General features: G+C 32.9%; 1 protein-coding gene across 1 annotated transcript in view; it reads left to right on the top strand.

Moving 5' to 3' along the window:
* LOC129223417 (troponin C) overlaps positions 1-23,425 on the top strand; it is a 29,870-nt gene extending 6,445 nt beyond the window's left edge. The window contains exons 2-5 of the mRNA XM_054858015.1: positions 7,676-7,706; positions 20,006-20,149; positions 22,361-22,612; positions 23,188-23,425. Of these exons, the coding sequence (XP_054713990.1) occupies positions 7,676-7,706; positions 20,006-20,149; positions 22,361-22,612; positions 23,188-23,216 (456 nt within the window). The 3' untranslated portion in view covers positions 23,217-23,425. The remainder of the gene's footprint in view (positions 1-7,675; positions 7,707-20,005; positions 20,150-22,360; positions 22,613-23,187) is intronic.
* Positions 23,426-26,161: the final 2,736 nt, after the last annotated feature.

Raw genomic sequence — 26,161 nt, 5'->3', positions numbered from 1 at the left:
AAAAGTTCAATTTTATATTTTCGGTTGGAGAGATTTCCACCATTTGGAGCATTTTCGATTGGTAGAGTTGGGCGCCTTTTTGACTCTGGCGCCATCGTGCACCGCACGACCTTGCACATAGGGACGGCGCGGCCCTGTTTGAATACAGCAAATTTTGAGCACTTCATTTTTTTAGCCAAAACAAATTAAGAAATTCAACAAAAAAAAAAAAAAAGTCCACTAACCATTACCTTAATATAATCATTATTCCACAGGCTCCAGCCAAGAATCCTTCGTGTAGAAAATTCTTTAGCATTCCACTTCCATGAGTTCTGAAACAAAAATAAAAATAATAAATATAATTACAATTAATTTATAACCTTACTAATTACAAATATTTCAAGAGACATTAATTTAAATAAAATTTTAAATATTCATTTAAACAATGCATTAACTATGAAAACTAAAGAACTATAACTGAAATTATGTTACATTTTCTCTTTTTATAGACTTAAGGCATATATTTTTTAAGAATAAACGACATTTTTAAATAAAAGGTCCACTGTCGAAACGAACTATGACTGAGCTAAGAAAATAAATACCTTTGTGCTGAACAGTAAAGTAAGACAAAACAACGTTAGAAGAAGCACAAATTTGTAATTTGTGCTTCTTCTAACGTTGTTTTGTCTTACTTTATGACTGAGCTATTTGGTGAAATTTTTGTTTTACGCTTTATTCATTCCTTTTATAGCAGTGATGTTACTTTTAACTAATTTGAGATTTGTAAGTAAACACTATTTAATGCAAACTATTTTTAAATATTTATTCCTCTTCCAAACTATCATTTTATTAGTTTGTTTATATTATTGTTTGTTTATTTATAACTTACATTTTTGTTTTATTTGAAGGCTAGACCTCCAGTGTGTCCAACAAGTGTTTATTCAAAAATTAAAAGTCTTATTTCTAGCATCTTTAATAGTGCACTCTCTTCCTCTATCTATGAGTAATTTATATTTGTAAAATTTAGCAAACTAACATATGCTATCTTATATGCTAGAAACATGACATGACATCCGTTTGAAGCTGAATTTCTTCAAAAAACTTATTCTTTATTAATACATCACTGACCATTCACTCAGAAAGGTTATTTCAAAAATTACAGAAGATTTGAATAAAATAGAAATCATAGTTTTTCTTTCTTTTCTTTTCTTTTCTTTTTTTTTTTTTTTTTTTGAGCAATCACGAACTGCTTATTGTTTTAAATTTTAAATTTGACCTTTGAATGACTTTCCTATGATTTTATTTCCCCCCGCCTTCCTCTGCAGCACCACCGTCAATCGCCCCCTGCCGATGCTGCGCCTCTAGTGAAAACAGTCTCCAGGTTGCGTCCATATCCCACACACACATGCATACATACACTATACACACACGCATGACTACACACATGAATGCCTACACTATGTCGCATATATATATACACACACACGCATGACTACACACATGAATGCCTACACTATGTCGCATATATATATACATACACACGAGCGCCTACACACACACGCGCGTACATACACACACACAAACGGCCGCGTATATACACACAATCACACGCCTACACAAAGATACATACGCCCGCGTACGTACACACACGCACACGCCTACACAAAGCACAAAGACGCACACGCCTACGCAAACACACACACACCTACATACACACATACGCTAGTGATTGCGAGAAACATACTTCGAATTTAAAATGCCAAAAATTCAAATTTTCTTTTTTCTACTTTTTTTTTTTTTTGCTTTGCAACATAAAGTGCGTAGGATAAAGGCTATGTATGGAATATCACATTGGGCTGAAGACCTCCTCGACTTTGCTGGTACATATTACATACTCTTTTGTCGAAATTGTCGATGATCATTTTGTATAAATGTGTCCCAATGTCGTCGTGTAGAATAATTTCAAGGGAGACTCGAATGTTTAAAAAATAAAATATGAAGTAAAACTATCTATAAGTTGCTCAAATTTGTGATCACACTTAAAATGTTCGACATTATTACCCTGTTTTTTAAGATTTTAACTGTAGTTTTGTTCCACGTATCCCTATGAATCTGAATTTTTAACATTAGCACTCATGAAGTCAAAATACCGAGCAAGGTATTAAAGATAACCTGAGGTGTGCTTTTTCACGGTTACCATTTAATATTCAAAAAATTGCTCATGATAAAAACTGGTAGTCCTCCCATTAATACAATGTACTATGTCTCTTTAACATCCTCATATAAATAATAGCCGATGATCGAGTAACCCGCGTGTTTCAACGATGAATCTCGCGCCAAAGCATGATAATTTGATAATATGTTTTGATAATGTGTAACATGCAGGGAAAGACTTGATCGTGATAAGACTGAACTCTATCCAGTAACTTGACGGTTTTACTGGTAAGACTGTGTCATTTCAGGGGAATCAAGAAACGAAAAAACGGGCGATTTTCTAATTATGTATATTAATGCATGTATGATGAAAGTGACTGGCATTATATGTCAACCTCACTTGGTCCTGATTATTTCAAATTGATTTGTATTCAGTTTTTTTTTTTTTTTAAATCTTTGATTTATATTCTAATAGTAATATGTTCAAAAAACAAAATGTTTAGTTATATTAAATGTTGGTTTCGAAGTTATCTGTATTTTCCCAGGGGTGTTTGTGAACCGAAATGTCCGTAAATTCCAAAAACTTTAAGCTAACAACACATTTTAAAACTCAAAAATTATTTTTAAAAAAACAAAAATTTTTTTTAATGGTTTTGTCAGTGATTTCAATGAATTTTGTATGCGTATTTGAAAAGTGTTTCCGGGGGTGGGGGGGGGGGAATTGAGCTTCCTCATAGCTTCAGAAAATTTCACACTGTCTTAAAATTTTACTTCAGTCCACTATCACCCCTAGTATTTGCCTTTAATGAACAGCTTAGTTTCAAATTTCAATTTTCCGATTGTACTACTATTATTGACTGCATATGAGGCAGTGAGAAGCTAAGTGATGCCAGTAGATTATTTACATTTTCGAGTAAAACACGTTCAAAGTTCAGATCCTAAGCAGGCTTTCATTGAAATTTTTTTCTAAATCATGCTTTATAACAGCAATTACCAGGTCTACTAGTATCATCTCAAGCCCCAAAACGGAGAAGAGTTTCACCTACATTTTGTACTGATTTTCTCCAAATTTTTAATTTTGGCACTTACATCCCTTTGCTTCTCACTGCCTTACATCATAGAGGTGGGGGTCGAAAGGAGCGTGATCTCACTAATGAAAAAGAGTAGTACATCTTAAAAGGTTGAGAGCTCCCGACATAAATCTTTGACTTCAAACATGATTATTTTTATATTATTAAATATGATTATTTTAATTTTTATTTTTTAAACATTCGAGCCTCCCTTGAAATTAATTCTACGCCTTCTCCTAGGAGTCCCCCCCCCCTCCAGGTATAGAACCAATCGTTTATGTCAACAAGCTGACAGCCACTCGTGCATTGAAGAAGGATATTTCTTTGCATTAATATTTATACAAAACAAGAAGACCCGAAAGACGTTGTTATGTCCAAACTTTGTAAATTGAAAAGTTAAAAAATTTTTTGAACCGTTCTGTTGAAAACAAAAAGGTAAAAAGAAAATGATTTAAGCTGCTTGGTGTCAGAATGCGTATATTTATTACAACTTGATTTATCTGATTCCCACTGAGCAGTTGTTTTATTAACTCTTTTTTCTCCCGTACTTGATGGTTTGCTCCTTCAGCCATACTTAAAGGGTAAAAAGCGTCCTCAGATATGAAGTATAAAAAACTAACTACCCATCTAGAACAAACGGGAAATCCCTCTGCAACGTCCGCCATATGAAAAAGAACAAAACAATCGAAAGGATATCGTTTAAATAAATGATAAAGGTAAAAATTGTTCTCTGAATAAGCGAAAATCACTCATGCCCCCCCCCCCCCTCCTTCCGATGTAAAATAAAAATTCTTCAACTAAAATGACTAAACACTCTTTAAAAACGGAAAACAATTCTTTGCAATTTGAAATATTTCGCCAAATTAACAAAAAATACAATAAATTACATTAACAGTAGCTTTAAAATGTAAACAAATGATCACGCAATCCTGTTGTTTATAGCCAAAGTCCACGTTACTGTAATCCAGCAGATCAGTGAGAGAAGTCAACTCCGACTAATTAGCGGTCCAATCTTTTGAACGAAAACTTTTAAAACTTCATATATTGCCTAATTTGTTCTTTCCACCAAAGATAAAAATCTTCCACTGCACTGATCTTTTGTGTACAGAACTACCCTGTTGTAATTTATATGGACGAAAATAAAATTTGTTTCGTCTTTAAATTCTATCATATTTTCCTTTGATAATGTACAGATCAGTTGATAATGTACAGATCAGTTTGATAATCCTTAAAGTATTCATGACATTGGTGCCAAAACTCAGATGACTTTGAGCCGAGAAACAAACGTTGCTAAGTACGGTACTTTCTGATCATTTGGTCAGGAAAACCTACTGCACTGATCCAGTCACATGGTTCAACTACGACGACAGAACACACGTTTTTCGTGAACTTTCTAGTACTTTACTTTGAAATATATTACGGGACCTAAAATCGTTGCTTTCAAGAGAGAGAAATGAAGGAGCTTCACTTTCTCTCTCTTCGACGTTTTATCTATTCTCAATTGACATATCACAGTAGGAAATTTCATTACAAAAAGCAGAGGCTTTCTTATTGTCCTTTGGCAGCGGGTTAAATATTTATTTCAGTTCTCGCTCAACAATAGGTTAAAACAAATATGAATCATTTGGGAGATATAACCATCCAATGTTTAAAATAATTAATTAATTAACAAAAACTTTTCCGATTCGATTCATCGCGCTTCGAAACCATGCTCGCCACAACTTAATTACACACAAAAAATGTGATCAAAATCGGTCCAGCCGTTTAAAAGCCTTATGGTGACAAACGTCCGCACAGAAGATTTTTATATATTAAGATTATCATAAAAAACTAGAAAGTCGCCCGTCAAGGCAGGGGCGCCGACTCGGAAAAATTATTGGGGGGGCCGGATGTCACTGGGGTTTAGGGAGTATGTTAAAGCACGAAGCCCCCCCCCCCGAAAAAATTCAGATTTTTGTGCCTTGAAAATGAAAACTTACATATTTTCTGGCGTGTATAATTTATACAAACAAACATATGTGACAGGGCGTTTTCAAAGTAAAACATTCTAAAAATTGGTACACAAATTTTCTGCTTCAATTAGATCATGTCACTTGCCTTAAGTGAGGGATAATTTTACAGTTCCATTTTGTGGGGAGACGTGCAGTACCATAGCTAGGCTACGGCACTATACAAGGTAGTGCACTTGAGTTGCATGGAAAGACACTCCCAGTAGCACCGATTCAAAACAACTATTGGGGAGAGGGTACCATAACGGGAGCCTTGCTAGTTGAAATTTTCTAAATTTGAGATAAAAAATAGTGAGTTTTAAAGTTTTTTAAGCATTTTAGAGTCACATGATCAACATTAGAACCCCAAAAACTCGACTCTCGGTAAATCGACACTCTGAGAAAATCGACAAGACGACACATTTTTTAGCTTTGAAAAAAAAAATGGTATTTTTGTGAAAAGCTAATTTAATTTACAGTAATAATTATACTTTTAGTCTATTAGCAGTGAATATATAGCTCTGAAAAGATTGAAATGATATTTAAATAAATCTAAACTATCATTAAAAGTATAAAGCATAAAAGATTGATGTCGCACTTTGATTACTAAAAGTGAAATAACTAATTTAAGCTTGCTTTGAATAAGGCCCAGAGTTCATTAAATAAAAATAATGTCTCAAAATTAATGCTTTAATAGAGTTAAAAAAGTTAATAAACAGATAACTTCATTAACTCTAATGATTGAAGAAAACTATCACGCCTTCCATTAAATGTACAAATCAAACCCTGATATATTTTTTCCAGATCAGCAACACTTATTTAGATGAGATAGCCGGCGACGACAGACTTCATCCGAAGGTTTGCGCACTGGGACAAATTCTATGAATGCTCTCAGCACCGTAACACTATCCTTATTCACACCACTCGTTTTCAATTAACCTGCTTACTACAGCAATAGTTATTTGTTTTAATTCATTACTGAATGTATTTTACAATGTAACTATCTTCAAACAAGGAAAGTAAAAAATACCAACATAATTTTGTGATTTTAGAAACCACAATATGACAAATAATTTCTTAAATTATTGAGGGGGCTCTGCCCCCCAAAACAAACTATTGAGGGGGCTCGGGCCCCCTCAAGCCCCATGGAGTCGGCGCCACTGCGTCAAGGTATGATGAAAATTGTTTCTACATTTGAACGAAGCAATTGCCTGTTAGGTGATATTTTGATTATTGAAATGTTACACCCTAACTCTAGTGGATTAACCCTAAACTCCGGTAGAAAGCGTTAATAGTTAACCACTTTTTCGTTTATTCGCTCTACTAAAATGACAGTATTACCAGTAAAACAGTTAAGTTACCGGATTCAGTTTAGCGTTGTCATATTAAAGCCTTTCCCTGCATGTCAAACATTACAAAAAAAAAATTATCATGTCGTGGCGCTAATGTCATTGTTGGTGATGTCAGCAGCGTTACTCGATCATTCGCTATTATAAATAGGGTGTCCCAAAACGACCGCATAAACTCTGCACAGCTAGATTCCTCGTTTGGAGTACATAAAAACTGCTCAAAGAAGCGTTCTTGTACGATCCATAGTTTACAAGAAAAATACGAAAAACAAAGTATGACGTCGCATTTGTTGTTTTATGTAATGTACGGAAACTGCTGTTGAATATTCAATAAAGTGTTTTCCTTGCACCGGTAGTGACGTTATACTTCATTTTTCTTTTTTTTTTCCTCAAAAAAACTATGCATCGTACAGGAATGCTTTTTTGGGCAGTTTTATGTACTCCCAACGAGGAATCTAATTGTGCAGAGTTTATGCGGTCGTTTTGGGACGCCCTGTATATGAGAATTTCAACAAAAGATTGCGTATATACCAGCAAAGTGGAGGAGGTCATTAACCCAACTGATTTTTATTTAATCCAAACCTTGCGTAATTTTTGGAACAACCTTTCTAAGAGTATGGTCAGTGATATATTAAAAAGAAACAAGTTTTTTGAAGAAATTCAGCATCGAGCGGATGCATGTCATGCAGGGAATCCCCCCATTAGTGTTAAATCACTTATTCTAGGGAACTAAATCTGATTTTAAAACGAGAAAATACGTAGGAAATGTCTGATGCAGTAACAGACATTTCCTACGTATGTCTGTTACTATTCCAACTATTATTATACATTTCATTAATGAACTGTTATTCCCTATCCTAACAGTTCATTAATGAAATGCGTTCTTATAGAGCTTCAATTTCATCAACCCTAAACCATCAGCTGTCAAACTGGTTCATTTCTATCGTTGCCAATACTAAATTGATAAATACTCTATTTAATTCAAATCTTCCGTAAATTTTAGGACACCCTTTAGTTTTTGAATATTTTTCACTTATAATAAATTCAAGGAACATAATTTAGTCTTTTTATCTTTTATTTATTTATTAATTTTTAAATAGTGAACACAATTTTAAAACTTTTCCCTCTTTTATAGGTTGAGGAGCTGAGTAAAGAACAGGTGGAGAGTGAGTATTGAATTTACTTTACTTTTACCGTATTTCCCCGCATCTGGTGACCCGTATTCGAGGGTCATCAGATTTTCAATAACACTTACCTGGTCCTTTCCGGCATACCGGAAAAATCGAGGTTACGAAAAAAATAATAATGCAATAAAAAAACATATGTTCAGCTTAAAAATGAATGTAAGTTCAATACATATCTCATTAGTATTAAGAAACAATTTAATTTTGTAAAATATTAACTAACAATGTCATTTGTTATTTTAACAAGAAAAAAATATTATTAAATAACTAATAATTTTTAAAAAATTAAATGAAAAATAAGCAGGGCAATTCCACGAAAATGTCAATCTGAGCATCAAAATTTTAATTTAACAAAACTATAAGTATTGTATTTCATTAAAAAGCTTGAAATATATATTTTTGAAGTGTATCAAGTTAGGTTTTAATTTCTAATTTTTCGTATTGAAAATATGCCGTAACAGACGTCTCTGTCTTCCGGGTTTTACGAGGAAATTTGGTGTATAGTAATCAACGTTTTTCATCAAAAAAAATTCTAACTAAAAGAAAAAAAAGATTAGTGTATTTTGTTATACTCATAAAACTTTAAAATGGCTGCAATGCATTTAAAATAATACTCCTGAAAACAAAATTATTTTATTTTTAGCCTTTTAAGTGGTAACAAACAATCTAACCCTTAATTTTTAGAATGACAACATATTTTATTGATTTTATTCATTATTCATTCTTACAGAATTTAATAATGCTTGGGCCTAAATTTCGAAAATAATTGCCTGCTACTCCAAAAATACATCGATTCAAAACAAAAGAGGAACTTCTTTTACAGTCAATACAACCAAAAGACAGATTTAGAAGATCACAACTTTCACAGGGGGGAAAGGCTAAGGTGACAGTCTTGAAAAAAGGTTTTGTTCAAACATATGAGTGGCTAAAATGATGTAGAGGAAATAGAAAAGAAGTTTACTTTTTATTGCTCAATAATGTTACAAAAATGTAATCTATTTTTAAAACCTAAGAAAAAAAAACTATGAAGGGAAAAGAGGTTATCGATAGAAACAAATAAAATCTTATTTTAATTGCTTATCTGTTGCGTAGAGTTTTATTTATAAGTTCAAAAGGCTGTTAGATATTCGGTCATTTATAGACGCTATACCAAAAAAAAAAAAAATATATACTATCGAAGGAAGTACTACAGAGTTGCAAGCTCCTACAGTTTTTTCATTTCATAAACTATAGCTAGGGTGCACTGAAGGTGTAAACTACTTGAACAAAGTACTAGGTAACACAAAATTGTTACAAATCAATCTTTATATACGTATTTTATCGCCCTTACTTTTAAACATCATAATTTGAATACTAAAAAAATATTTTTTAGTAATTTTCTATATGGTCTATTATTTTTGGGGTCCTCATAGGCTGAAGGGCCCCTGATCTAGCCCTAATGGCAAAGAAAGCTCTGCTTTTTTGTTCACTTATTTGTATGTTTTACTGCATACTTCTGAAATTTTTATATTAGGATGTACGAAATTTTGAAATGTCAGTCAGCAAGCTGTTCTAATTACTGTATTTTTCTTATTTTAGTAATATTTATGAAATCAAATGTCATATACCGAAATGTTATTTATTATTTCTTGATCACAATTTAAATTTATGAATAATCCTTCTGCTTTTAGCGGATGGACTTTTACTCAATCTGTATTACTTTTCCCGCAGGTTGCATTCATGTCAGTCAGTTACCATGCTTTTAACATTCTTTTTTTTTTTTTAATCATCTGAAATGCATTTTAGAAATTCAATGATACCATTCAATTCAGCTTAAGGAAATCAGTATACTAAGAGAAAATGTTTTCATTTTTCATTTTTACTTATTTTTATGGCTATTTTGTGCTGCATGTTTGTAATATCAGTCAGTTGCCAATACGTCAATCGGTTACAACGTGTCAAAAAAAATACAATATTTATTTTAGCAATACAGTGGTTGCCTCCTATATAAATCACGTTTGTTCCTTTGATTCCATAAAGCGGCTGACAATTTGATTAAATAAAGCGGTTGGTTCAACTAACCACTAATTCAATTAACCGGTGTCCACTGTATTAAATTTAACAAATATATTTTCATTGCTTACTTTTTGTGTAAACTCATTTATAAGTTTTGCATCTTAATTTTGAACATTTGCATTAGTATATTTAGAAATTTTCAGAAATGTCAGTCAAACTGCTCTAAGTACTGTAATTTTTTATTGTAGCAATATTTTTCAATTCAAATGCCATAGGTCGAAATTTTATTCATTGTTCTTTGATCCTTAATTGAATTTAATAAAAATTACATTTACTTTTAGAAAAATCTCTTACTGAATCAGTATTACTTTTCGCACAGGTTGCATTCATGTCAGTCAGTTACCATGCTTTTAACAATTTTTCTAGAATCACCCAATATGTATTTTGGAAATTCAATTATACCATGAAATTCAGCGTAAAAAGTGCAATAAGAGAGGAGAAAATATCTTTTTTTTTAATTAAAATTTCGTGGTTTATGTTTTAAAATACTTACCGTTTTGCTCTGTGAATGCCAATCAGTTACCCATGAACTGCCCGGCAAACATTTAAGCAGTAAGTTGCTGCCCCTTACCTTCAATAAATAAAAATTAAACTCACCCCTCTAAAAGAAACCTAAAATAATTTATTTGATAAAATAATGAACAAATCGCAATAACAGTGATTGCTTCTGAATTGATTACTGTATTGGCATATAATTAAAGCCGTTAATAATGACCTACCATAAATAACAAGCTCATATTATATGCAATACACAATTCGAACTGAATGGGGAAATTTGCCTTCGTTTTGTTGCAAAATTAACCTCGAATATTCGGCATGCCGGAAAATTCGATTTTCCTGGCATGTTGGTCAACCTCCTTTTTTTCCAGCATGCCGGATAATGCGGGGTAATATGGTATTTGATAATGTATTAAATTAGATTTAATATATAATAGGCTGTTGAATTTAAATTTGACATTGAACACAAAATCTTTTTTTTTTTTTTTTTAGATTTGATATTTGTGAAAGATCGACTTCTTAAAGGGGGTTTACTCGTAAAATAAAAAAAATAAAAAAAATAAATCTTTTAAGGACAAAAATAAAAACTCCAAACATAAAAATATTATGCAACAAAACAATGTCAGCAAAGTCATAAAAACATTTTTAAAACTTAATTTGCTACGTTTGAAAATACTTTTGGCTTTGTATATTATTGACAGAATATATTCAATAATCTATCTTATCATTCATTATCTTTTTGATCTAGAGGCTCCTTTGAGAAAATGGTTAATTCAAAGTGTTCCTCTCTGTGTACAAGGTTGAATACCTTTGCCGTATCGTCATTATAAGAACTGTGACTGAAGTCTTGCTCTAAAACAACGATAAAATTAAAAATTTTAAAAATCCCAGACTGAGTTGCAACTGTAGAATCAAAAGGGAAAACTGAAAACCCATTTAAAAGCCTTATATTATAAAAAATTAATGTCAAGTATTTTTTTTTGTTATTAAATAGAAACTGGCAACAAATAATAAAAATCACGGGGTCTGAATTTAGGGGTTTTTTCTTCTTTCAAAAAAGCTATTATTTGAAATCCAATAGAAAAAAATTAATTCATAAAAATAAAATTACTAGAGTTGTCAACATAAAATAAATTAATGTAGTACGTAGGGCATGAAAACTGAAAAGAAAGTAACCAAGACAAAAAGATAATTGATGCACTTAACACAAATAAATTCCGTGAAAACTGCATCTATAAATACAATTCAACTATTTACTGTAAAGTTAACAGTTATTCCCAAAGCTTGCACTTTTTTCTTTTCTAAATGGTTGTGGATGTTGTAGAAACAGGCTTACCGTTTTCTGGAAGGACCCTTTTGATCAAGGAACAGAAAAAAATAAGATATCGAAGCCTCAACCAACTCAAATGTATAAAATTATTTTTGCTCCTTTAATTTACATTATAAGGTACAAACATCTTAAGATAATGAATGGTAAGATAGCTAATGTTTTTTTGAGCAATTATGATTGCTTATTGTTCTCACTTGACTGTTTTGATGTCCTTTGATTTTATTTTCCCACCGCCACCCTCTGCACCATCACCGTCGACCGGGTCCTCACGATGCTGCTCCTATAGCGAAAGCCGTCTCCAGGTTGCATCCATGTCCTACACACACGCGCATACATACACAACTACACACACACACACACACGCGTGCACACACATATACACACAAACACATACACACACACATACACAAACACATACACACACAAATACATACAGACACCTGCACATGCACACACACACAAACACATACACACATTCATACAAACAACTACCCACACATTCATGCCTGCACACAGACACAAACACATATGCCTACACACACATACACATACCCCCCATACACACACATGCACATGCCCCTACACATAACACACATACCCCTACACACAACACGCATACCCCTACACACAACACACATACCCCCCACACCCAAACACACACGCCTACATACAAACACACACGCCTACATACACACACTCGTGATTGCGAAAAACATAATTTGAATTCAAGATGTCAAAATTCAAATTAATAAATTTTCTTTTTCTTTTTTTTTTCTTCTTTTGGTCGAATTTTTAAAATATATTTTATGAATAAGAAACGAAAGCAACAATTACATTATTTTTTTTACAAGTAAATCATTTTCAAGAATTTATAATTTATGATAAATAAAGTTTTCATAACATTTTGGCGCGTTGATAAATTTGATACTTATTATATGCGAAACCCCTTTTAAAAGTCTAAGAAACTCATGGTTCCACAGAATCCAGATTGAAGCTTTGGAAATAGAGGAAAAGCGCGTCATATAAATGAAGATATGACAAATATCTTCATCATTTTTGTAACTTATTAGAGCTACAAATTTTCTGCATACTCTAAATTTTGCACAATTACAACGACTTTCCTCGTTTTAAAGTTCAATAGTAATAATATTACTTAATATTTTGTTCTTGACGAAAGCACAACGAGTTTTCCAGGCATCAAAATAGTAGCGTTTTATTGTAAAGTTTTTTTAAAATCTCATAAAATTATACTTCTGAAACTTACCTCTATCGATGCAATGCCTTTAAACCATCGATTCTGTAGGTCCTCCATACTTTTCGCTCTAATCCGTGATTAAACTTTTATCGGTAAGAACAGCAGAAAAGAACGATGTTTTCTTCAAATGTGTTTAAAACTTATCTGACTTATGTTTTTAAGAAATTGAGAACTATTTGAAAGTTGACAGATTTATATATGTTCCATTATAAAAGTAACTACACAGATTAAATAAATGTAGGACTTGTAATTGCCTTAAAATATCTCCATGCACAAAAAATAAAATTAAAATTGAAATTTAGCGTTAAATTGCAGTTTAAGATTCATTTTTTTCAAAATCTCTTATGTCATACACGTAGTTAGAAAAACGCTTTTATAACTGTTACAAAAATGAAATTCCAAGCCACTTGGAAATATCACACAGCGCACACGATTTTTCTCGATACGAGGGAAGTGAAAATTTTCTAACATTTGCTGTGTAAAGTTTTCAGTATTTCTAAGAAATTCATTTTCGTGTAATTATTTATTTTGTAGAAAAAGCATATTTCTGAAAAACTTGCTGGTTTAAAGCTAATAAGAGTACCTCTACTTTAAGGAACAATGACTACGTTTTTATTATACTCTATTGTATTCTCCATATTTTTCTCTGAAATTTAATTTCACTAATATAACATTTACAAGATTTAACTCTTTGATTAATCAAAATCTGAAGCTTCAATAAGATTTTCTCATATTTTTGCAACCTTTCTTCGTATCAAGTTGTGTGTCCGTCGATAATAAGAAGAAAATTAACGTTCTACGGCGGAAATGACAGTGACAAATGATGCATATTTTTGTTCCACCTTTAGAAAGAATTATTGGCTGGAGCCCAAACAGCAAGAGCAGTTAGTCATTCCAGCCTTCATTTGTAATTATGGCCGAAATATTTCACGAAATTCTGAAAACTTTCTTAGAAGTTCAATGACGCAGGAGTTTTCCTGAATCAGTAACAGATATTAAAGTTCGTTGTTATAATGATTTTAGGGTATGTTTAAAATATGAAAAGAATATTCTTGATTTTATTTTAGTTCAGTTTAGTGTATTCATTATTATTATTATTATTATTATAGTTATTTAACGCGACCGCACTACTTTAATGCGTGACCAGAAGTTGAAATTTTAAACTCTCGTGAAAAAACATTACATAATGTGTCATGATTTTTTATCTGGTAGCTTCTTTGGAGTGTTCATTACAGCTTTATAGCTTTTTTTTTTTTTTCAATCCCGGGTGGCTTAGGCAATTCAATAAATGTATTACATTTTTTACTATTATTGAATTTTTTTTTTATTATGACATTAGTTCCTTCATTTTATATTTGTTCACAATAAGTTTGCATAAATAATACAATTTTTGTACAAAATTATGAAGTGCGGCAACGAAACTATATGTTTTCAATCATTTTTTGAAAAATTTCCAATACCGGTATTCCGGTATTACGTTCTAAAAATACCGAATACCGGTATTGAATTTTCGGTTCGGTATTGCAATCCCTAGACAGGATGAAGCATCTGACATAAGAGTCGGAATTTGATGAGGTTGCGGAGTAAAGATAACTGTCAATCGTTGAGTATCCTCATGTTCTATTTAATTTTATTAGACAGATGATGGCCAAATAGTATGTTAATGCATTATCAGGTAAAATCTTAAAATTCAATATCATACTCTACTGCTGCCATTTTTCAGAACCAAGTTTTTATACAGGACGAAAGGAAAAAAATAATTCCAACGTTTAAACTTTAGAAATAGCTAAAATATGTTTTTTTTTTTGGTATTATTTGACATAAATGTTAGATATTTTAAGTGAGACTAATACTTGTTTGTGTGCTGGAAATTACTTTTAAAAAGTTTCAAAAGATTTGTGCCAAAGAGGTTGTAAAGAGGCCCGTTATTTAGAGGTCCCCCCCCCCCACACACACACCACCTTCTTGCTTTGAAAATATAAATCTTTTTACGTAAAAAATAAGCGTGGTTTTTGTTTCGTTTTTGATAAAATTTGCATTGAGTATGCGTACCCCCCCCCCCCTCCCCCCTTCTAAGAAAAATTCGGAATAACGGGCCTAGTTGTAAAACTTGGAAAGTTCTGTGAATTAGAACTGTTCTTTAAATTCTGTTATTATTAAGACTCAGTGCTAAAAAAAATAGAGAACTCCGTAAAAAGTTCTGAGAATCTGGAATTAATCTCTCTTAGAGAGAGAGAGAGAATTAATAGCACAAAACATTTTTATGGTTCGTGATAGTTACATAAACTGTAAGAGAATGAACAATTAAAGAATCAACACACACCCTGTACATGTCTGAAGTCTCATCGGAATTCCTTTTTTTTCTTTTCTAATAATTAGAGCTAAGCTCGGTTTAAGGTGAGAATTAACATTTAGGGTTTCCTCGCCGTTTTCATACGTAAGTTAGGGATGCCCCCTAAGAGCATGGGCGCACCCCCTCAATATAGCGGAACCCCCCCCCCCCCCACCAAATGAGAAAAATATCACCAAAAACACCCCTTCCCCAAATTTCAATGGCGCAGTCTGCACCATGACCCCCCCCCTCCCTATTTGGGCACCCCTGCATATATCATCTGCTCAACAATCTTCGTGTTGTTCTTGGAAAAAATTAAAATAGCATAAAATATAAACAGGTGTTTTGAACAAAGGCCAGTGAAGTAATTAAAACAATGCAAAATAGCTCAACCATTGGAAGCATTTCAATTTCAGTCAAAAAAAATTAAGTCGCTGAGAACGAGAAAAGTAAACATTCTTTGACGGGGAAACTGTTCTGTTCTATCTGGCAACACTCTCGGTAGATCTTAGATGGTAGATGCGCAACTATTCCTTCTGATTCCAAACTCGCCACAGCAGCACTCTCTGGGTATAAATATAAATCCTCGAATTCTATTCCGCGTTCGAAGCCAAATTTGGCATCGCCTCGCAGTTTCAGTGTTTTGTTACGAATAGAAATGACGGAAACTATTTTCAACTTTGTTCTTCACAATTGTGCTCTTGGCGATAATTGAAGATCTCTCATTTTCGTCGATGCCAACTTTTCTTGTCTGTGATAATAAAAAGACGTAATTCATTCACGAATGTACGAAATGGTGCCAATTAACTGTAGGGAAATATTGCGTAATTGAAAGTCAAGGTTAAAAAGTCGAATCGAAATTTTATACGGAGTTCTTTTCAGTTCATTTATTTTCAGGGTCCGAAAATAAATGAACCCTGCTTCCAGGTCGCCCGGCCCGGACAACAAAGAGAAAAAGAATTTGGAGACTAGTTCTTTCAAAATAAGAATCTTCCAGGTTACCTTAAGACTTCTTATACAGTGGCTCCCAAAAGTGTTCGTACACTTTGAAATTTTTTAGTAAAACCAAAATAACTCAAAACTGAATTCGAATATCAAGTCCAATATTTTTTCACATCATTCCTATGTCATTCTAAATATAACCCATTGGTTTTTTTCAAAATATTGACGGATCTTCTTTTTGAAATGAGTCAGAAAACGAAGAGACAGAGAAATAACACGCCACAAAAGTCATCGTACACTTAAATATTTTCGAATAAATTCATGATTAAAATTATCATATGCCGTTTTATTAATATTTTTGCATTGTATTGACCCTTATAAGTCATTTGGCTTTAATTTTTGGTTTATTTATTCCATAATATATTGCTTATTACTGTAAAATAGCTGGTATTCGTAAAAAACCGCAAACGCCATTCAAAATTTGAATTCTTTTCCCACAGTAGTGGTGAATTGGTTTGAAATGTCCCTTAATTAGTTAATTTATTTGTTTGTATAGTAAAGTACTTGGTAAAATGCTTTAAAGAAAGGAATCGGACCGAAAACAAGGTAAGGAAAGGTCAACCGGCAAAGTTGACAAAACGTGATCGTTGATTTAAAGTTTAAAAATTTATGAAAAATACACATTTCAGTAATGTAAAAGTTTCTGCAGAGTTAAATGAAACATTTTACATTTAATTTTCACCTAAAATTGTTCGCAAAGTTCTTTGATTAGCTGGATTAAATGGGACCTCTTCCCGCAAAAATTTTCTTGGTCGTGCCAAAAACAGAAAGCTTACGCTTTTCGTCCCAAAATCAATGATAAATAAGCTAAAAACAGTCTAGAATCATGTCTTACTTACAGATAAAAATTAATTTAACATTTTTGGTTAAATTGTTGTATAAATGTAAGTAGGAGAAAAAATTAGGAACTTAATCTTAAGAACATAGTTGGATCAGTTAATCAGGACGGTGAAGGTGTTTTAGTGTGAGGGTGCATATCAGCATCAGGACTTGGTAGTTTGTAATTTTTTGATGAAATAATGAATCATGCTGTTCCTTTAAATATTTTAAAAACCAATTTTGAACTCTTAGCCAAAAATTTGGTTATTGGAAACAACTTTGTTTTTTATCAAGATAACGATAAGCACACGGTTTTCAACGTTTGCGTCTAGTGCCTCGAAAATCGTCCTAAAATTTAGAAAATACCCCCTCAATCTCCAGATTGTAACTTAATGTAACGTATTTAGAGATATCTGGAGGCTAGATTACGAAAATAGGGCTTTAAAACAAAAATAGAGCTAGAAATAGTAATACTCGAAGGGTGGTATAACACTTACTCAGAAATTACGCTAAAGAAAGAATGAAATCTATTCCCAGATGTTTAAAAGGTGTTATGAATACTGTATGATATTCTACTAATTAATAACTTATTCAAAAGTTAGATTAGTCAATAATGTATAGACATTTTATAAAGTGTACAAAGACTTTTCTGAGATAAAATTTCCGGAACTTTTCGGTTTTTGATTTTTAAAAAATTAAGTTTTAATATTTTTTAAAAACTTTTCATGCAGTTTTGTTAAAAATTGATTATAGATCTTATAATTAAATACCTATTCCGAAATATTAATTCTAACCAATTATTTGGGGCCTATTTGGTTGAAAGTCGTAGGTGTACGAAGACTTTTGGGAGCCACTGTAAGCTTTGAGAAATAACTCAGCTGTCACCTTAAATGTTTTTCTGGCTCCTAAAATTTCACAATTTTTGCCGGTCTTCGTTTATTTTCATATTTAAGTGGTTGCTTTCAGAAACACTAAAAAAAATAATTCTAAATATTTATGTAATTTTCTGTAAAACGACTACCGAACTTAAGATTTTCAAAGCCCTTCGGCTTCTAGAATCATGGCAACATTTTTCCATAAACAAAACGATAAGGAAAGTAAAAGATATTGAAAGAATAGAAGAAAAGGCAATGAAATATAATGTTTTTTCCATAAAATAGTGACTAATTTACTTCATATTAAATTTCAACGGTACAATATTTAATCAATGCATGCAATTATTTATCCAAGTTAAAATTATTTCTCAAAGTTCTTAGCCCCTCCTGGAAAATCTTTGTTGATAAGCTTCCCTAATCACCTACAATGTACCACCTTCAATCAGTTTCCAACTTTTTCTTATACAAATGTAGCTGAGAACGACGAAAGTCATGTAAAGATATATATGGGTAGACTTAATTTTTAGAAAATAGTACAAGAAGAAACGCAGAGGAAATTAATGTTTTTAGTCTTTATTTTCTTCTTTATCAAATACATAGAAATTAAGTATTGAATTCGTGAAATTTTTTGAATTGCGAAGGATTTGCACGTTTCGAAGTGTGCTGAGTCCATTTTGACCACTTTTAGAAAATGTCTGTCGGTCTGTCTGTCCGTGTCTGTTTGTCTGTATATTTGTAACCGCTCTTTTTTTTTTTTTTCTTGTGGTCACCCTGGAAGAAAACTACTGCATGAAATCGAAGATTTTCAATTTTATTTCTTTCTTTCTTAAGCTGTCACCAACCGCAACATTTCTGTCATATAATATTAAAGAAAACCGTGAGGCAAAAGTGTAAAAAAAAATCACAAAGAAACAACAAAATCTTCATTTTCAAATTTTTATCCTCATTGCGCCATCGGAAGATATTAACAGATTTCAAAAAAATTTCTTTGTTTTTAAGTTCACACATGGCAACTTTTCCGTGCTACAGCGACTGCAATTTTTTTTCGCACCACCCTATTGTACACGTTTTAAAACTGAAAACAGATCAAGAATGATGTATGAAGTCTCGCTCAACCACAACAGTTGCTAACGCAAAGGGACATTTAATCTTGTCTGGTTGTGTTTTTAAATAGTCCTTCTATGTCATCGAAAAAGTATTACAAAAACTTCGATTTGCGGAATGAAAAAAAAACGTATGCAGAAAACATGGACTCAAATACATAGAACATCGCATTAAATTAAATTTCAAGCAACCAATATGGAAACGAAAGTGTAATGAATTTTTTTTTGGGGGGGGGGGAGGGGGGTTTCATGCAGTGGCACTCATTGAACAGAAGTCTACGTCAAACATTTTTTTACGAACCATCAAACGACGTGAGAAAAAAACCAATAGAAAAATTCTGAACATCACAGCCAGAAGGACGTAAGTCACATTATGATAATTTTATTGGAGAGAGGAAAAACTCTTTTTTGGCACATGCAAAGGATGGGACGTGCACTCTTTTAACCCTGGTTAAAAAATTGAAAAAGATTTTTTTTTTTTTTTTTTTTTTTTATTTATTTTATTTTAAGAATTACTTCACATGGTTCGATGCGGAATAGACTTCGACATACAATGCACTAATAAACGGAAAATCACTATTTCTGGACGTACGTCAGTCTGACTCTGAGGTACAGTAGAGCCGCTATATAGATAGGCCGGTGCATCAGCTTAAGTTTAGCCATTTTGAATCGGATTTTTCATTGTTGCGGAGCTAGGGTTACCAGAGCAAAATTTCAAGTTTAGCCAAATCGACAAAAAAATAATATTTTATTTAACAAACAATTCATGTGCCGCTAATGATTGTTCCCAGTGAAAACTCAACAAACACGATAACTTGCGAGAAAAGACAACCTCTCAAACACGCGCTCCGATCCAAAATGGTTGATCTTAAGCTGATGCGTCGGCTCGTATATATAGGGGCCTTAAGGTACAGAATTTATAGTAGATAAAAATCTGATTCTTCATTTAAAAGTTTTTAATTTATAAAAAAAAATTTAGGGCAAAACTCATGACCAATTATTTCTCTTTTAGTGTTGAAGAAGGCCTTCGACATGTTCGACAAGGACAAGAAAGGTTCCATCAACACAAACATGGTATCCACCATCCTCAGGACACTAGGTCAAACATTCGTGGAAAGCGAGCTAAAAGAGTTAATACAGGAAATTGATGCTGATGGTAAGAATTTTGTTGATGTTAAAGATATTTAAGCCACAAATATTTTCGCTGAAATTGTTGGGCACAAAACTAACTGGTAGAAACATTTAATTTGTCAAAAAAAAAATCAGTGGTTAGAAAGATTAATTGTTTTAGAAGAAATGTTTTTACATTTTTGCAAAGAAAAAAGGTACTAAAAGCAAGGAAGTTCCAATTTCTAAGGGGGCCCCTCTAGCCCTACGATATGGGCGCCCTTGCAGGGTGTTCCGTTTTAACCTGCAAGATCTCTATTTTCGCAATCGTTAGTCCTAGATGCATACTTTCAATTGCAAAAATGTTTGAAATCAGATGCAGAGTTATGATGTGAAAAGTTTGAAGCATAAATAAAAATGAGTAAAAAAAGAACAAAATTTAACTTTTTACACGGGTCCCAGGTCCCTTAACTTATGTATAGGGAAATAATCTCCATTGAAAGATAATTCCAGCACAAAAAGTTTGACTTTAGAACGACCAATACTCACCGAGATATGAAATGCAGCGTTTTGTGACTTACACCACTTTACACTCGCTGTCAATAACACCTTTTGGGGGGAAATATTTGGGTTAAGTGTTTAAAATTATATGTGTGCATAGAGTGTGGTTTTTCAAATTGTTCGATGTTTTGTAGAGTGTTTTTGCGTATCATGACTTAACATTTGCCTTTGTTTTTGAATAATATTGAAAAATATAAATACTTTTTTCTTTTACTTCTACAACCTGTCATTCTTCTGAAAGTGCGATAAGTTAAATGTTATCTCCTGTATGGTTCCTTAAAACTTTAATTTCGAATATCTCCTTGGTCGCTCAAATGTCAAGTTTTTTGTGTTAGTAATATTTTTCAATGGAGATTATTTTCCTAAATATAAGTAAGGGGATCCAGGGTCCGTATAAAAAGTTAAAGTTTGTATTTTTTGACTCGTTTTTATTTTTGCTTCAATCTTAACCCTGCATCTGAATCTATCGTAGTTTTCGGTATTTTGACTCCAAATGATAACTTTATGTTTGGCATGTATATATATACAGGGTGTCCACCCTAATCGTGGCTCAATAGCCAATTTCTAAACCGTTAGAGATATGCGTATTGTTCCAGTTGAAAAAAATCTTTAAATTAAGTAAGGAATCAAAATTTATGAAATTTTTTGTCAAAGAATTAAATTTTGAAAAAAAAATACAAAATTTAACTTCTATACAGTTTCCCTGTTCTAGCGGTTGTATTCAGTGCTAGCGGTACCCGCACGGCTTTGCCCGTAGTAGAATATTAAAAGGTCATCTGGTTCGCCTGTATATTTACAGTTAACGGTTTTTCTGATAGATTTAAAAACTTAGTATGTCAGAAACCAGCAAAAGCCTTAGAAATATTTTTAAAGAGGAAAGAAGTTTTTCCTTTTTCCTTACTTATAAAACACAAAATAAGACATTTTTCCAAAATTAAACGCTATAGAAAAAGAAGGTTTTAATTCAATATATTAATGAGTTACTGCGTAATTAAACGGCGGCCCTTACTTTTCACCGACACGAAATTTCCTTCCCCCTTTTTCCAGTTTCAACCTTACTTTTCGATGTATTTAAGGGGGGGGGGGAGAAAACTTTAAATGTCGGCGAAAAGTAGGGTAAATCTATCAAGCAACGTAATCTAGTAACTTTTTCTTTTCATGTGTTTTTAACATTCAAATAAAATGTATCTAACTTTATTTTTTTTTAATGTCTAAAAAGCCTAACTGTACGGTCTTTTCGTTGTCTTACTCGCTAGACAGTGGTGAATTGGAGTTCACGAGTTCTTGGCTTTAACTTCCAGGCCCTTAAGCCAAGGCTAAGGCAGAACTACAGGCAATATAGTACAGGAGATCGATATGGCTGTCGAGTTATTGTTTGTACTATTGTAATGTCGAATTTTCTCCAGTTAGTATTGTAATAAGTGCTTGGTTATTAAATGGTGTCCCCCACTTTTTTGCCAACAGGAAATTTCCTCCCCCCCCCCCTTATTTTGCAGTTTTAATCTTCTTTTCGATAGATTAAAGGAGGAGAAAACTTTGAATGTCGGCGAAAAGTAGGATAAACTTAATAAGAAACGAAATCTAATGTTTTTTTTTTCTTTTCACGTATTTTAACATTCAAGTAAAATATCTCTACTGTAATTTTTTTTAATGTCTAAAAAGTCTAACTGTACGGTCTTTTCGTTGTCTTACTCGCTAGGCAGTGGTGAATTGGAGTTCGACGAGTTCTTGGCTTTAACTTCCAGGTTCTTGGTGGAGGAAGATGCTGAAGCTATGCAAGAGGAGTTAAGAGAAGCCTTTAGGATGTACGACAAAGAAGGAAACGGTTATATCAACGTCCAAGACTTGCGAGAAATTTTAAGAGCTTTGGATGACAAACTGACAGAAGATGAACTGGACGAGATGATTGCCGAAATCGACACTGACGGTTCTGGAACCGTCGACTTTGACGGTAAAATTTGTTTTCTATGTCTTACATAATCCAATTGATAATGAAAGGAAAAGACCGTTATGAATATTATAAATGCTTCTAATCCAGAGGTTCTCAAACTGGGTGCCGCGGCACCCTGGGGAGAAGCAAGGGGTGCCTCGAAGCGTCACCCCTTGCTTCTTGTTGAAATTACTTGCTTCTTGGACAGTCATTTCAAACCAAACTTTCCCAGAAAAATATGCATGTTTAAACACACTCATATTTAAGACAGAAAGTTAGATAATGATAAGAAATTCTCTACCTGACTTGAGCCGCACTTTTCCTCGTTTGTGGAGTCATTTTCTTGGAATAATTGAAAACTACAGGAATACTTAAATATTGTCCTTTCTGACACAGAAAAGTTGTTTTGTCCTTTTGAGTTCTAGAAACAATAACTCCAATGAGTAGGGTTGTGTCGCAACTTGTGATTGCGAAAAACATAATTTGAATTCAAAATTTCTGAATTCAAATTAATATTTTAATTTTTCTTTTTAAAATTATGTTATTTTTTATTTCGCTTTCATTTGCTATTCTAAATGCTGCGATTTTTGTTGCAGAGTTCATGGAGATGATGACTGGAGATTGAGGAGTGCATCACTTTCATAATCTTCTGTGCTTCGGCCAAGTACCATCAACGGAAAGAGGACAAACTAGTCATTCATGGGAAAACGTTTGCAGAGCTGGAAATTACATAATAAATTCAACTACATCGTTTAAACCTATGTGTATTTAACTGAATTCACAAACTTTCATGAGAAGTTGTTTACCTGAAATAAACATATTTATTGAATTTTACTGATTGAACATTTAATTTCTTCAAGTGAAACTAATATATCTTGGTCTGTAAAATATCTAATCTAATTATTACTGAAGTATAATAAATGACTTATTGCTAAGAATCACAAAGAGTTATTATCTATTATTATTATTCATTTTAAATTTAAGGAGTGTGATGTATAGCTAAATCAAATGAGGTGATAATAATAACAAATAGCCAATCGCAGAAAAGTTACCAATTAGATTCACCAAACAGTCAATCAGAACTGACTTCACACATCTGCTTTTAAATCATGGGCATGCGCAGAAATTTTGGGGCCCATCACAAATGATTTTACCGCCCCCCTCCATATTGTTTACCCCTATGGAGCTAAATATATTTCAACCCCCATTTCAAAAATCTCGAACCCTCTTCCCTTTATTCCCTGTTCTTGGTCCCTGAGTGAGGGATAATACTAAAAACTAAAACTGGTCATGCTAGCTGAATTCAATTATTTTCAGGAAGTACACAAAAAAGTGTGTTAAAACTCTTATTTTTCTTGCAATATAATTAAATTTCAAGTAACCAATTTGAGAGACATTTAAATAAAAAATTTGGATAAATAAACCCCATTTTTAATTAAGCACTTTTATTATTTTAACGGAACAATTTGAGGCCTGCTTTCGCTTATATCTCAGCAACTACACCACTTATAGAATTCGGGATTTCACTAATGATTTGCTTAATCTTGACGTACAACTTTATGCTGAAAAATGAAAAATTCTAAAATAAAATTATTATTTCGGTTAGGATGGGAAACAGCAAATTTCATGTAATTTCTCCAATAAATGTTTAACTATAAAACCCATTGTTACAAATTTTGTTGCCTTGCAACGGCAATGTTAATAGTAATCATAATGAAAATTTTGAATCAAGGCTTGTCTGGAGCAAGCATAAAATTTATTCACTGTCGTTGCTTTCTTCGGGTTTTTCCTCATCTATGCCAATAATCGATAACGGGGCTAAGTAAAGAAATATTTTAGGATCTTTATCACAAGTAACTTGTATCTCATCAAAAACAACCCTGTTGTAAAAATTTCCCCGCCAAGAAAACCTTTAACTTTTCCGCACAAAAAAGAAGGCCTTCACCGAAACCCAAAAACCCTCAGGCTTAAAAAATTTTGATATCTAGTCTGCCCGCCAAGTATCTGCCAAACTATCATCCTCCCTCTTCTCCTCTTTCGTTACACCTACTTCCGTTAGACCCTTCTCCTACCTTCAACTCCTCAGAAAAATGGATAGATCCTTTAAATTGTTTATCCTGTTTGACGGGAAGCTTTTTGCTCACCAAGCAACCACTTCACTTTGAAAAGCTTCCCGCCAAACAAGATAAACAATTTAAAAGATCTATCCATATTTCTGATGAGTTGAATGTGGGAGGAGGTTCTAATGGAAGTAGCTGTGATGAAAGAGGAGAACAGGATCATTTCACTTTATTTCTTTTCTACGAATAGGGAATTGTAATCACAAAAAAAAAGATCAGATTTCGACCCAAATTTCTCTTTTAAGATCACCCAATTTGAAGTTGGGTATGCCCACGGTGACTGACGTTACAATTTGACTCTAGTTTTAACCGACTTCAAAAAGGAGGCGGTTATCAATTCATACCGTATGTATGTTTTTTTTTTTTTTTTTTTTTTGTCCACTCATAGCGTCTCACCTAGTGAACCGATTTTGATGATTCTTTTTTTAATGGATAGGGGATGGCTCAACTTAGGTCCCATTACTTTGTTTGACCATATTTGTTCTTTAGAAAAAAAAGTTATGGGCAAAAAACAGTAAATTTTATGCAATTTCCCTATTAAATGATTTTGCAGCGAAGTTCGCACTTTTCATCCGTGGATAACGGTGGCTCAGTGGTAGAATTCTCGCCTCCCACACGAGCGACCCGGGTTCAAATCCCGACTAGGACAAGGTGAATTTTACTAAAATTTCGTTTCTACTGTTTCCCGTATTTTCTCAAATCTTCTATTAATTTCTGTATCTTTCCAAGTCTGGAAAGTTCCAGCACTTTCTCAAGTTGTATCTAAGGAGATGTAACGTTCATTCGTGATTTTGAATAAAGATCTCGAATTGAGACTAACGAGTATTCACTTCATTTGGCTTTCACATTGTCTTCGCTATCTTCATCTACGCGACAATAGGAAACTCATTGTTATAAAAGTTTGGTGCCATATAACAGTAACATTAATAGTAATTGTAATGATAATTTTGAATGAAGGCTTCTCTGAAGCAAGCATCAAATTTCTTCAAGGGATATTTCGATAATGGGGAATCTGGCGCTGTCGTCTCATTTTTGGCGTAAATAATTTTATTTTAGTAACCCTGCTGATTTATAGTAACACTATGTGAATTATCAAACTCTTCTTTTCTTCAGTGCTATTGCTCCATAGTAGGGGTAAACCTAACCTGGAAGCGAGGTGATGCAGTGATTAGGATCTGCTTAGCCTTCACAATGCTACCATTAGGTTTGACTCAACTACTCTGTAGTATTTTTATCGTTATCATCTATGCCAATAACAGATGATCGGGGCCAAGTAAGAAAATACAGGATTGCATCATGAGCAACTTAGATGCTGTGGAATGTAAATTAGTTAGGAAAAACGTAATACTTAAATGGTTATAATTAAATTAACTACGCATGATTTCCAGAGAGGAACAAAGATAAGTTTTTAGTGCCAATCGCTTAAAGTTTAACGCGTGTCAATAGTTTT

Source organism: Uloborus diversus, chromosome 5 (genome assembly GCF_026930045.1).
Source record: "Uloborus diversus isolate 005 chromosome 5, Udiv.v.3.1, whole genome shotgun sequence".
Classification (NCBI taxonomy): domain Eukaryota; kingdom Metazoa; phylum Arthropoda; class Arachnida; order Araneae; family Uloboridae; genus Uloborus; species Uloborus diversus.
Note: the sequence above shows the minus strand (reverse complement) of the source record. Positions and strands in the feature narration are given on the sequence as shown.